At 32.1% G+C, this 14,704-nt stretch overlaps 1 protein-coding gene across 3 annotated transcripts in view; it reads right to left on the reverse strand.

The window, feature by feature from the left end:
* LOC149069412 (eukaryotic translation initiation factor 4E type 2-like) overlaps window positions 1-14,704 on the reverse strand; it is a 350,991-nt gene that overhangs the window by 20,591 nt on the left and 315,696 nt on the right. For 2 of the 3 annotated variants that reach the window (XM_089249237.1, XM_089249236.1), the window contains exon 6: window positions 788-924. In XM_089249237.1, the coding sequence (XP_089105363.1) occupies window positions 788-924 (137 nt within the window). Of the gene's footprint in view, window positions 1-787; window positions 925-14,704 lie in introns of those variants that run through there. The other variant, XM_089249239.1, reaches the window with a different exon arrangement.

Here is a 14,704-nt window from a genome sequence, read left to right on the forward strand (position 1 = left end):
AAATATAGCATAAAGACAAATATAGAAAAACAATCTCTTTCAGAAGCAAATGCCAACATTGTAAACGTTGTTGGTCTCTTAGGTGGGACGTAGAGCCTCTACAAGTTTAATGTATCAAGAAAACATTTTCTGAGCTAGAAGAGACATTGGGTCTCTCGATCAGGACTCGAACTACTCGAAGGGAATATTCGCTGAAATTAAGAGAGGCGTCTGAAATGTACAGTGACCATGTCGAAGGTGTTTCAATAAACCTGGGGAATTAGCTACTTAAGTAAATTCTGTTACACGTTTGAATTTATATAATTGATTACATTATTTTTTAGTATTAAAGTGATATTAAATTTATTTAATATATAAAATATAATTTATTTCACTGTAATTTATTAATACACTTTATATTATTATTAATACACTTTATATTATTATTAATACACTTTATATTATTATTAATACACTTTATATTATTATTAATACACTTTATATTATTATAATACACTTTATATTATTATTAATACACTTTATATTATTATTAATACACAAATTGATCGCACATGAAGATAGTGTGACACCACGGGCCCTCCTATGTAGTCTCCGATCCCATTGATCACATATAAGAGGTGAAGGGTAAAAATTGCTGACTTAATACTTGAACGGCCACATAGAGAATTTTTCATTCTGAACTAACTTTGATGCTACTAAAATAATCCAATTAATATATAACTATTGCTACTTAATCTAACTACCATCCACTATTAATAACTTTTTGGGATGAAAATAAAAAGAATACCTCATGCTATTGTTATGAGTCTTATATTCCATTACTGTGTTAGAGGGCAAATTCAACACTCGTTTCAGAGTATCTCGTATTCTAACTGTTGTTGAATGGTCATTCGCAGTCTTATTCCAAACAGATATAATGTCTTCCTAAAGTGGGGAAAAAAAAGGTCTCAATTAGAGTCCCTTACACGTGTAAAAATTTAAAATTCAAACTCAATTTTGGAATTTTCTCACGATTCAAACTCGGATCATAAATTGATCCGTGATGAGCTACAAATAATGATGATGCCTACAAAATAAACACAAAAACTATACAATAGCTCGAAAAAAGTAATTTTGAAAAAACCGACAGGACCCCCCCCTACACGTGTAAAAATTTAAAATTCAAACTCAATTTTGGAATTTTCTCCCGATTCAAACTCAAATCATAGATATGGTTCGGTATTCCCTATCCGTGATCAAAATGCCTACAAAATTTACACTAGCTGGAAAAAAGTAATTTTGAAAAACCCGACAGGACCCCCCCCTTACACGTGTTAAAATTTAAAATTCAAACTCAATTTTAGAATTTTCTCACGATTCAAACTCGAATAATAAATTTGGTTCTGTTTCTCTCATCCGTGATGGAAATGTCTACAAAATAAACACAAAAACTACACAATAGCTCGAAAAAAATAATTTGAAAAAACCGACAGGACCCCCCCCTACACGTGTGAAAATTTAAAATTCAAACTCACATTTGGAATTTTCTCCCGATTCAAACTCAAATCATAAATATGGTTCGGTTTTCCATATCCGTGATGAAAATGCCTACAAAATTTACACTAGCTGGAAAAAAGTAATTTTGAAAAAACCGATAGGACCCCCCCCCCCTACACGTGTGAAAATTTAAAATTCAAACTCAATTTTGGAACTTTTTCACGATTCAAACTCGAATAATAAATATGGTTCTGTTTTCCATATCCGTGATGAAAATGCCTACAAAATAAACACAAAAACTACACAATAGCTCGAAAATAGTAATTTTGAAAAAAACCGACAGGACCACCCCCCCTACACATGTAAAAATTTTTAATTCAAACTTAATTTTAAAATTTTTTCACGATTCAAACTTGAATGATAAATTTGGTTCTGTTTTCCCTATCCGTGATGAAAATGCCTACAAAATAAACACAAAAACTACACAATAGCTCGAAAAAAGTAATTTTGAAAAAACCTTACACATGTAAAAATTTAAAATTCAAACTCAATCTTAGAATTTTCTCACGATTCAAACTCGAATCATAAATATGGTTCTGTTTTCCTCATCCGTGATGAAAATGCCTACAAAATAAACACAAAAACTACACAATAGCTCGAAAAAAGTAATTTTGAGAAAACCTTACACATGTAAAAATTTAAAATTCAAACTCAATCTTAGAATTTTCTCACGATTCAAACTCGAATCATAAATATGGTTCTGTTTTCCTCAACCGTGATGAAAATGTCTACAAAATAAACATGAAAACTATTCAATAGCTCGAAAAAAGTAATTTGAAAAAACCGACAGGACCCACCCTTACACGTGTAAAAATTTAAAATTCAAACTGAATTTTAGAATTTTCTCACGATTCAAACTTGAATCATAAATATGGTTCTGATTTCCCTATCCGTGATGAAAATGCCTACAAAATAAACATGAAAACTATTCAATAGCTCGAAAAAAGTAATTTTGAAAAAACCGACAGGACCCCCCCTTACACGTGTGAAAATTTAAAATTCAAACTCACATTTGGAATTTTCTCCCGATTCAAACTCAAATCATAAATATGGTTCGGTTTTCCATATCCGTGATGAAAATGCCTACAAAATTTACACTAGCTGGAAAAAAGTAATTTTGAAAAAACCGACAGGACCCCCCCACTTACACATGTAAAAATTTTAAATTCAAACTCAATTTTAGAATTTTCTCACGATTCAAACACGAATCATAAATATGGTTCTGTTTTCCTCATCCGTGATGAAAATGCCTACAAAATAAACACAAAAACTACACAATAGCTCGAAAAAAGTAATTTTGAAAAAACCTTACACATGTAAAAATTTAAAATTCAAACTCAATCTTAGAATTTTCTCACGATTCAAACTCGAATCATAAATATGGTTCTGTTTTCCTCAACCGTGATGAAAATGTCTACAAAATAAACATGAAAACTATTCAATAGCTCGAAAAAAGTAATTTGAAAAAACCGACAGGACCCACCCTTACACGTGTAAAAATTTAAAATTCAAACTCACATTTGGAATTTTCTCCCGATTCAAACTCAAATCATAAATATGGTTCGGTTTTCCATATCCGTGATGAAAATGCCTACAAAATTTACACTAGCTGGAAAAAAGTAATTTTGAAAAAACCGACAGGACCCCCCCACTTACACGTGTGAAAATTTAAAATTCAAACTCAATCTTAGAATTTTCTCACGATTCAAACTCGAATCATAAATATGGTTCTGTTTTCCTCAACCGTGATGAAAATGTCTACAAAATAAACATGAAAACTATTCAATAGCTCGAAAAAAGTAATTTGAAAAAACCGACAGGACCCACCCTTACACGTGTAAAAATTTAAAATTCAAACTGAATTTTAGAATTTTCTCACGATTCAAACTTGAATCATAAATATGGTTCTGTTTTCCTCATCCGTGATGAAAATGCCTACAAAATAAACATGAAAACTATTCAATAGCTCGAAAAAAGTAATTTGAAAAAACCGACAGGACCCACCCTTACACGTGTAAAAATTTAAAATTCAATCTGAATTTTGGAATTTTTTCACGATTCAAACTCGAGTCATAAATATGGTTCTGATTTCCCTATCCGTGATGAAAATGCCTGCAAAATAAACATGAAAACTATTCAATAGCTCGAAAAAAGTAATTTTGAAAAAACCGACAGGACCCCCCCCTTACACGTGTGAAAATTTAAAATTCAAACTCACATTTGGAATTTTCTCCCGATTCAAACTCAAATCATAAATATGGTTCGGTTTTCCATATCCGTGATGAAAATGCCTACAAAATTTACACTAGCTGGAAAAAAGTAATTTTGAAAAAACCGACAGGACCCCCCCACTAACACGTGTGAAAATTTAAAATTCAAACTCAATTTTGGAACTTTTTCACGATTCAAACACGAATCATAAATATGGTTCTGTTTTCCTCATCCGTGATGAAAATGCCTACAAAATAAACACAAAAACTACACAATAGCTCGAAAAAAGTAATTTTGAAAAAATCGACAGGACCCCCCCCCCCTTACACATGTAAAAATTTTAAATTCAAACTCAATTTTAGAATTTTCTCACGATTCAAACACGAATCATAAATATGGTTCTGTTTTCCTCATCCGTGATGAAAATGCCTACAAAATAAACACAAAAACTACACAATAGCTCGAAAAAAGTAATTTTGAAAAAACCGACAGGACCCCCCCCCCTACACGTGTGAAAATTTAAAATTCAAACTCACATTTGGAATTTTCTCCCGATTAAAACTCAAATCATAAATATGGTTTTGTTTTCTCTATCCGTGATGAAAATGCCTACAAAATAAACACGAAAACTACACGATAGCTCGAAAAAAGTAATTTTGAAAAAACCGACAGGACCCCCCCCCCTTACACATGTAAAAATTTTAAATTCAAACTCAATTTCAGAATTTTCTCACGATTCAAACACGAATCATAAATATGGTTCTGTTTTCCTCAACCGTGATGAAAATGTGTACAAAATAAACATGAAAACTATTCAATAGCTCGAAAAAAGTAATTTTGAAAAACCCGACAGGACCCCCCCCTACACGTGTAAAAATTTAAAATTCAAACTCAATTTTGGAATTTTCTCCCGATTCAAACTCAAATCATAGATATGGTTCGGTATTCCCTATCCGTGATCAAAATGCCTACAAAATTTACACTAGCTGGAAAAAAGTAATTTTGAAAAACCCGACAGGACCCCCCCCTTACACGTGTTAAAATTTAAAATTCAAACTCAATTTTAGAATTTTCTCACGATTCAAACTCGAATAATAAATTTGGTTCTGTTTCTCTCATCCGTGATGGAAATGTCTACAAAATAAACACAAAAACTACACAATAGCTCGAAAAAAATAATTTTGAAAAAACCGACAGGACCCCCCCTTACACGTGTGAAAATTTAAAATTCAAACTCACATTTGGAATTTTCTCCCGATTCAAACTCAAATCATAAATATGGTTCGGTTTTCCATATCCGTGATGAAAATGCCTACAAAATTTACACTAGCTGGAAAAAAGTAATTTTGAAAAAACCGACAGGACCCCCCCCCCTTACACGTGTGAAAATTTAAAATTCAAACTCAATTTTGGAACTTTTTCACGATTCAAACTCGAATAATAAATATGGTTCTGTTTTCCTCATCCGTGATGAAAATGCCTACAAAATAAACATGAAATTTATTCAATAGCTCGAAAAAAGTAATTTTGAAAAAACCGACAAAACCCCCCCCCTACACGTGTGAAAATTTAAAATTCAAACTCACATTTGGAATTTTCTCCCGATTCAAACTCGAATAATAAATATGGTTCTGTTTTCCTCATCCGTGATGAAAATGCCTACAAAATAAACACGAAAACTACACAATAGCTCGAAAAAAGTAATTTTGAGAAAACCGACAGGACCCCCCCCCTACACGTGTGAAAACTTAAAATTCAAACTCACATTTGGAATTTTCTCCCGATTAAAACTCAAATCATAAATATGGTTTTGTTTTCCCTATCCGTGATGAAAATGCCTACAAAATAAACACAAAAACTACACAATAGCTCGAAAAAAGTAATTTTGAAAAAACCGACAGGACCCCCCCCCTTACACATGTAAAAATTTTAAATTCAAACTCAATTTCAGAATTTTCTCACGATTCAAACACGAATCATAAATATGGTTCTGTTTTCCTCAACCGTGATGAAAATGTGTACAAAATAAACATGAAAACTATTCAATAGCTCGAAAAAAGTAATTTTGAAAAACCCGACAGGACCCCCCCCCTACACGTGTAAAAATTTAAAATTCAAACTCAATTTTGGAATTTTCTCCCGATTCAAACTCAAATCATAGATATGGTTCGGTATTCCCTATCCGTGATCAAAATGCCTACAAAATTTACACTAGCTGGAAAAAAGTAATTTTGAAAAAACTGACAGGACCCCCCCTTACACGTGTTAAAATTTAAAATTCAAACTGAATTTTAGAATTTTCTCACGATTCAAACTTGAATCATAAATATGGTTCTGTTTTCCTCATCCGTGATGAAAATGCCTACAAAATAAACATGAAATTTATTCAATAGCTCGAAAAAAGTAATTTTGAAAAAACCGACAGGACCCCCCCTTACACGTGTAAAAATTTAAAATTCAATCTGAATTTTGGAATTTTTTCACGATTCAAACTCGAGTCATAAATATGGTTCTGATTTCCCTATCCGTGATGAAAATGCCTACAAAATAAACATGAAAACTATTCAATAGCTCGAAAAAAGTAATTTTGAAAAAACCGACAGGACCCCCCCTTACACGTGTGAAAATTTAAAATTCAAACTCACATTTGGAATTTTCTCCCGATTCAAACTCAAATCATAAATATGGTTCGGTTTTCCATATCCGTGATGAAAATGCCTACAAAATTTACACTAGCTGGAAAAAAGTAATTTTGAAAAAACTGACAGGACCCCCCCACTTACACGTGTGAAAATTTAAAATTCAAACTCAATTTTGGAACTTTTTCACGATTCAAACTCGAATAATAAATATGGTTCTGTTTTCCTCATCCGTGATGAAAATGCCTACAAAATAAACACGAAAACTACACAATAGCTCGAAAAAAGTAATTTTGAAAAAACCGACAGGACCCCCCCCCCCCCTACACGTGTGAAAATTTAAAATTCAAACTCAATTTTAGAATTTTCTCACGATTCAAACACGAATCATAAATATGGTTCTGTTTTCCTCAACCGTGATGAAAATGTGTACAAAATAAACATGAAAACTATTCAATAGCTCGAAAAAAGTAATTTTGAAAAACCCGACAGGACCCCCCCCCTACACGTGTAAAAATTTAAAATTCAAACTCAATTTTGGAATTTTCTCCCGATTCAAACTCAAATCATAGATATGGTTCGGTATTCCCTATCCGTGATCAAAATGCCTACAAAATTTACACTAGCTGGAAAAAAGTAATTTTGAAAAAACTGACAGGACCCCCCCCTTACACGTGTTAAAATTTAAAATTCAAACTCAATTTTAGAATTTTCTCACGATTCAAACTCGAATAATAAATTTGGTTCTGTTTTCCCTATCCGTGATGAAAATGCCTACAAAATAAACACAAAAACTACACAATAGCTCGAAAAAAGTAATTTTGAAAAAACCGACAGGACCCCCCCCTTACACGTGTGAAAATTTAAAATTCAAACTCACATTTGGAATTTTCTCCCGATTCAAACTCAAATCATAAATATGGTTCGGTTTTCCATATCCGTGATGAAAATGCCTACAAAATTTACACTAGCTCGAAAAAAGTAATTTGAAAAAACCGACAGGACCCACCCTTACACGTGTAAAAATTTAAAATTCAAACTGAATTTTAGAATTTTCTCACGATTCAAACTTGAATCATAAATATGGTTCTGTTTTCCTCATCCGTGATGAAAATGCCTACAAAATAAACATGAAATTTATTCAATAGCTCGAAAAAAGTAATTTTGAAAAAACCGACAGGACCCCCCATTACACGTGTAAAAATTTAAAATTCAATCTGAATTTTGGAATTTTTTCACGATTCAAACTCGAGTCATAAATATGGTTCTGATTTCCCTATCCGTGATGAAAATGCCTACAAAATAAACATGAAAACTATTCAATAGCTCGAAAAAAGTAATTTTGAAAAAACCGACAGGACCCCCCCTTACACGTGTGAAAATTTAAAATTCAAACTCACATTTGGAATTTTCTCCCGATTCAAACTCAAATCATAAATATGGTTCGGTTTTCCATATCCGTGATGAAAATGCCTACAAAATTTACACTAGCTGGAAAAAAGTAATTTTGAAAAAACCGACAGGACCCCCCCACTTACACATGTAAAAATTTTAAATTCAAACTCAATTTTAGAATTTTCTCACGATTCAAACACGAATCATAAATATGGTTCTGTTTTCCTCATCCGTGATGAAAATGCCTACAAAATAAACACAAAAACTACACAATAGCTCGAAAAAAGTAATTTTGAAAAAATCTTACACATGTAAAAATTTAAAATTCAAACTCAATCTTAGAATTTTCTCACGATTCAAACTCGAATCATAAATATGGTTCTGTTTTCCTCAACCGTGATGAAAATGTCTACAAAATAAACATGAAAACTATTCAATAGCTCGAAAAAAGTAATTTGAAAAAACCGACAGGACCCACCCTTACACGTGTAAAAATTTAAAATTCAATCTGAATTTTGGAATTTTTTCACGATTCAAACTCGAGTCATAAATATGGTTCTGATTTCCCTATCCGTGATGAAAATGCCTGCAAAATAAACATGAAAACTATTCAATAGCTCGAAAAAAGTAATTTTGAAAAAACCGACAGGACCCCCCCCTTACACGTGTGAAAATTTAAAATTCAAACTCACATTTGGAATTTTCTCCCGATTCAAACTCAAATCATAAATATGGTTCGGTTTTCCATATCCGTGATGAAAATGCCTACAAAATTTACACTAGCTGGAAAAAAGTAATTTTGAAAAAACCGACAGGACCCCCCCACTTACACGTGTGAAAATTTAAAATTCAAACTCAATTTTAGAACTTTTTCACGATTCAAACACGAATCATAAATATGGTTCTGTTTTCCTCATCCGTGATGAAAATGCCTACAAAATAAACACAAAAACTACACAATAGCTCGAAAAAAGTAATTTTGAAAAAACCTTACACATGTAAAAATTTAAAATTCAAACTCAATCTTAGAATTTTCTCACGATTCAAACTCGAATCATAAATATGGTTCTGTTTTCCTCAACCGTGATGAAAATGTCTACAAAATAAACATGAAAACTATTCAATAGCTCGAAAAAATTAATTTGAAAAAACCGACAGGACCCACCCTTACACGTGTAAAAATTTAAAATTCAAACTGAATTTTAGAATTTTCTCACGATTCAAACTTGAATCATAAATATGGTTCTGTTTTCCTCATCCGTGATGAAAATGCCTACAAAATTTACACTAGCTGGAAAAAAGTAATTTTGAAAAAACCGACAGGACCCCCCCACTTACACGTGTGAAAATTTAAAATTCAAACTCAATCTTAGAATTTTCTCACGATTCAAACTCGAATCATAAATATGGTTCTGTTTTCCTCAACCGTGATGAAAATGCCTACAAAATAAACATGAAATTTATTCAATACCTCGAAAAAAGTAATTTTGAAAAAACCGACAGGACCCCCCATTACACGTGTAAAAATTTAAAATTCAATCTGAATTTTGGAATTTTTTCACGATTCAAACTCGAGTCATAAATATGGTTCTGATTTCCCTATCCGTGATGAAAATGCCTACAAAATAAACATGAAAACTATTCAATAGCTCGAAAAAAGTAATTTTGAAAAAACCGACAGGACCCCCCCTTACACGTGTGAAAATTTAAAATTCAAACTCACATTTGGAATTTTCTCCCGATTCAAACTCAAATCATAAATATGGTTCGGTTTTCCATATCCGTGATGAAAATGCCTACAAAATTTACACTAGCTGGAAAAAAGTAATTTTGAAAAAACCGACAGGACCCCCCCACTTACACGTGTGAAAATTTAAAATTCAAACTCAATCTTAGAATTTTCTCACGATTCAAACTCGAATCATAAATATGGTTCTGTTTTCCTCAACCGTGATGAAAATGTCTACAAAATAAACATGAAAACTATTCAATAGCTCGAAAAAAGTAATTTGAAAAAACCGACAGGACCCACCCTTACACGTGTAAAAATTTAAAATTCAAACTGAATTTTAGAATTTTCTCACGATTCAAACACGAATCATAAATATGGTTCTGTTTTCCTCATCCGTGATGAAAATGCCTACAAAATAAACACAAAAACTACACAATAGCTCGAAAAAAGTAATTTTGAAAAAACCTTACACATGTAAAAATTTAAAATTCAAACTCAATCTTAGAATTTTCTCACGATTCAAACTCGAATCATAAATATGGTTCTGTTTTCCTCAACCGTGATGAAAATGTCTACAAAATAAACATGAAAACTATTCAATAGCTCGAAAAAAGTAATTTGAAAAAACCGACAGGACCCACCCTTACACGTGTAAAAATTTAAAATTCAATCTGAATTTTGGAATTTTTTCACGATTCAAACTCGAGTCATAAATATGGTTCTGATTTCCCTATCCGTGATGAAAATGCCTGCAAAATAAACATGAAAACTATTCAATAGCTCGAAAAAAGTAATTTTGAAAAAACCGACAGGACCCCCCCCTTACACGTGTGAAAATTTAAAATTCAAACTCACATTTGGAATTTTCTCCCGATTCAAACTCAAATCATAAATATGGTTCGGTTTTCCATATCCGTGATGAAAATGCCTACAAAATTTACACTAGCTGGAAAAAAGTAATTTTGAAAAAACCGACAGGACCCCCCCACTTACACGTGTGAAAATTTAAAATTCAAACTCAATTTTGGAACTTTTTCACGATTCAAACTCGAATAATAAATATGGTTCTGTTTTCCTCATCCGTGATGAAAATGCCTACAAAATAAACATGAAAACTATTCAATAGCTCGTAAAAAGTAATTTGAAAAAACCGACAGGACCCCCCCCTTACACGTGTAAAAATTTAAAATTCAAACTGAATTTTAGAATTTTCTCCCGATTCAAACTCGAATAATAAATATGGTTCTGTTTTCCTCATCCGTGATGAAAATGCCTACAAAATAAACACGAAAACTACACAATAGCTCGAAAAAAGTAATTTTGAAAAAACCGACAGGACCCCCCCCCCCTACACGTGTGAAAATTTAAAATTCAAACTCAATTTCAGAATTTTCTCACGATTCAAACACGAATCATAAATATGGTTCTGTTTTCCTCAACCGTGATGAAAATGTGTACAAAATAAACATGAAAACTATTCAATAGCTCGAAAAAAGTAATTTTGAAAAACCCGACAGGACCCCCCCCCCTACACGTGTAAAAATTTAAAATTCAAACTCAATTTTGGAATTTTCTCCCGATTCAAACTCAAATCATAGATATGGTTCGGTATTCCCTATCCGTGATCAAAATGCCTACAAAATTTACACTAGCTGGAAAAAAGTAATTTTGAAAAAACTGACAGGACCCCCCCCTTACACGTGTTAAAATTTAAAATTCAAACTCAATTTTAGAATTTTCTCACGATTCAAACTCGAATAATAAATTTGGTTCTGTTTTCCCTATCCGTGATGAAAATGCCTACAAAATAAACACAAAAACTACACAATAGCTCGAAAAAAGTAATTTTGAAAAAACCGACAGGACCCCCCCCTTACACGTGTGAAAATTTAAAATTCAAACTCACATTTGGAATTTTCTCCCGATTCAAACTCAAATCATAAATATGGTTCGGTTTTCCATATCCGTGATGAAAATGCCTACAAAATTTACACTAGCTCGAAAAAAGTAATTTGAAAAAACCGACAGGACCCACCCTTACACGTGTAAAAATTTAAAATTCAAACTGAATTTTAGAATTTTCTCACGATTCAAACTTGAATCATAAATATGGTTCTGTTTTCCTCATCCGTGATGAAAATGCCTACAAAATAAACATGAAATTTATTCAATAGCTCGAAAAAAGTAATTTTGAAAAAACCGACAGGACCCCCCATTACACGTGTAAAAATTTAAAATTCAATCTGAATTTTGGAATTTTTTCACGATTCAAACTCGAGTCATAAATATGGTTCTGATTTCCCTATCCGTGATGAAAATGCCTACAAAATAAACATGAAAACTATTCAATAGCTCGAAAAAAGTAATTTTGAAAAAACCGACAGGACCCCCCCTTACACGTGTGAAAATTTAAAATTCAAACTCACATTTGGAATTTTCTCCCGATTCAAACTCAAATCATAAATATGGTTCGGTTTTCCATATCCGTGATGAAAATGCCTACAAAATTTACACTAGCTGGAAAAAAGTAATTTTGAAAAAACCGACAGGACCCCCCCACTTACACATGTAAAAATTTTAAATTCAAACTCAATTTTAGAATTTTCTCACGATTCAAACACGAATCATAAATATGGTTCTGTTTTCCTCATCCGTGATGAAAATGCCTACAAAATAAACACAAAAACTACACAATAGCTCGAAAAAAGTAATTTTGAAAAAACCTTACACATGTAAAAATTTAAAATTCAAACTCAATCTTAGAATTTTCTCACGATTCAAACTCGAATCATAAATATGGTTCTGTTTTCCTCAACCGTGATGAAAATGTCTACAAAATAAACATGAAAACTATTCAATAGCTCGAAAAAAGTAATTTGAAAAAACCGACAGGACCCACCCTTACACGTGTAAAAATTTAAAATTCAATCTGAATTTTGGAATTTTTTCACGATTCAAACTCGAGTCATAAATATGGTTCTGATTTCCCTATCCGTGATGAAAATGCCTGCAAAATAAACATGAAAACTATTCAATAGCTCGAAAAAAGTAATTTTGAAAAAACCGACAGGACCCCCCCCTTACACGTGTGAAAATTTAAAATTCAAACTCACATTTGGAATTTTCTCCCGATTCAAACTCAAATCATAAATATGGTTCGGTTTTCCATATCCGTGATGAAAATGCCTACAAAATTTACACTAGCTGGAAAAAAGTAATTTTGAAAAAACCGACAGGACCCCCCCACTTACACGTGTGAAAATTTAAAATTCAAACTCAATTTTAGAACTTTTTCACGATTCAAACACGAATCATAAATATGGTTCTGTTTTCCTCATCCGTGATGAAAATGCCTACAAAATAAACACAAAAACTACACAATAGCTCGAAAAAAGTAATTTTGAAAAAACCTTACACATGTAAAAATTTAAAATTCAAACTCAATCTTAGAATTTTCTCACGATTCAAACTCGAATCATAAATATGGTTCTGTTTTCCTCAACCGTGATGAAAATGTCTACAAAATAAACATGAAAACTATTCAATAGCTCGAAAAAAGTAATTTGAAAAAACCGACAGGACCCACCCTTACACGTGTAAAAATTTAAAATTCAAACTGAATTTTAGAATTTTCTCACGATTCAAACTTGAATCATAAATATGGTTCTGTTTTCCTCATCCGTGATGAAAATGCCTACAAAATAAACATGAAATTTATTCAATAGCTCGAAAAAAGTAATTTGAAAAAACCGACAGGACCCCCCCCTTACACGTGCAAAAATTTAAAATTCAATCTGAATTTTGGAATTTTTTCACGATTCAAACTCGAGTCATAAATATGGTTCTGATTTCCCTATCCGTGATGAAAATGCCTGCAAAATAAACATGAAAACTATTCAATAGCTCGAAAAAAGTAATTTTGAAAAAACCGACAGGACCCCCCCTTACACGTGTGAAAATTTAAAATTCAAACTCACATTTGGAATTTTCTCCCGATTCAAACTCAAATCATAAATATGGTTCGGTTTTCCATATCCGTGATGAAAATGCCTACAAAATTTACACTAGCTGGAAAAAAGTAATTTTGAAAAAACCGACAGGACCCCCCCACTTACACGTGTGAAAATTTAAAATTCAAACTCAATTTTGGAACTTTTTCACGATTCAAACACGAATCATAAATATGGTTCTGTTTTCCTCATCCGTGATGAAAATGCCTACAAAATAAACACAAAAACTACACAATAGCTCGAAAAAAGTAATTTTGAAAAAACCGACAGGACCCCCCCCCTTACACATGTAAAAATTTTAAATTCAAACTCAATTTTAGAATTTTCTCACGATTCAAACACGAATCATAAATATGGTTCTGTTTTCCTCATCCGTGATGAAAATGCCTACAAAATAAACACAAAAACTACACAATAGCTCGAAAAAAGTAATTTTGAAAAAACCTTACACATGTAAAAATTTAAAATTCAAACTCAATCTTAGAATTTTCTCACGATTCAAACTCGAATCATAAATATGGTTCTGTTTTCCTCAACCGTGATGAAAATGTCTACAAAATAAACATGAAAACTATTCAATAGCTCGAAAAAAGTAATTTGAAAAAACCGACAGGACCCACCCTTACACGTGTAAAAATTTAAAATTCAATCTGAATTTTGGAATTTTTTCACGATTCAAACTCGAGTCATAAATATGGTTCTGATTTCCCTATCCGTGATGAAAATGCCTGCAAAATAAACATGAAAACTATTCAATAGCTCGAAAAAAGTAATTTTGAAAAAACCGACAGGACCCCCCCCTTACACGTGTGAAAATTTAAAATTCAAACTCACATTTGGAATTTTCTCCCGATTCAAACTCAAATCATAAATATGGTTCGGTTTTCCATATCCGTGATGAAAATGCCTACAAAATTTACACTAGCTGGAAAAAAGTAATTTTGAAAAAACCGACAGGACCCCCCCACTTACACGTGTGAAAATTTAAAATTCAAACTCAATTTTGGAACTTTTTCACGATTCAAACTCGAATAATAAATATGGTTCTGTTTTCCTCATCCGTGATGAAAATGCCTACAAAATAAACATGAAAACTATTCAATAGCTCGTAAAAAGTAATTTGAAAAAACCGACAGGACCCCCCCCTTACACGTGTAAAAATTTAAAATTCAAACTGAATT

This window comes from Pholcus phalangioides, unplaced genomic scaffold (genome assembly GCF_987345545.1).
Source record: "Pholcus phalangioides strain wild (caught in Gottingen) unplaced genomic scaffold, Ppha-v1.0 ptg000022l_1, whole genome shotgun sequence".
Taxonomy (NCBI): Eukaryota; Metazoa; Arthropoda; class Arachnida; order Araneae; family Pholcidae; genus Pholcus; species Pholcus phalangioides.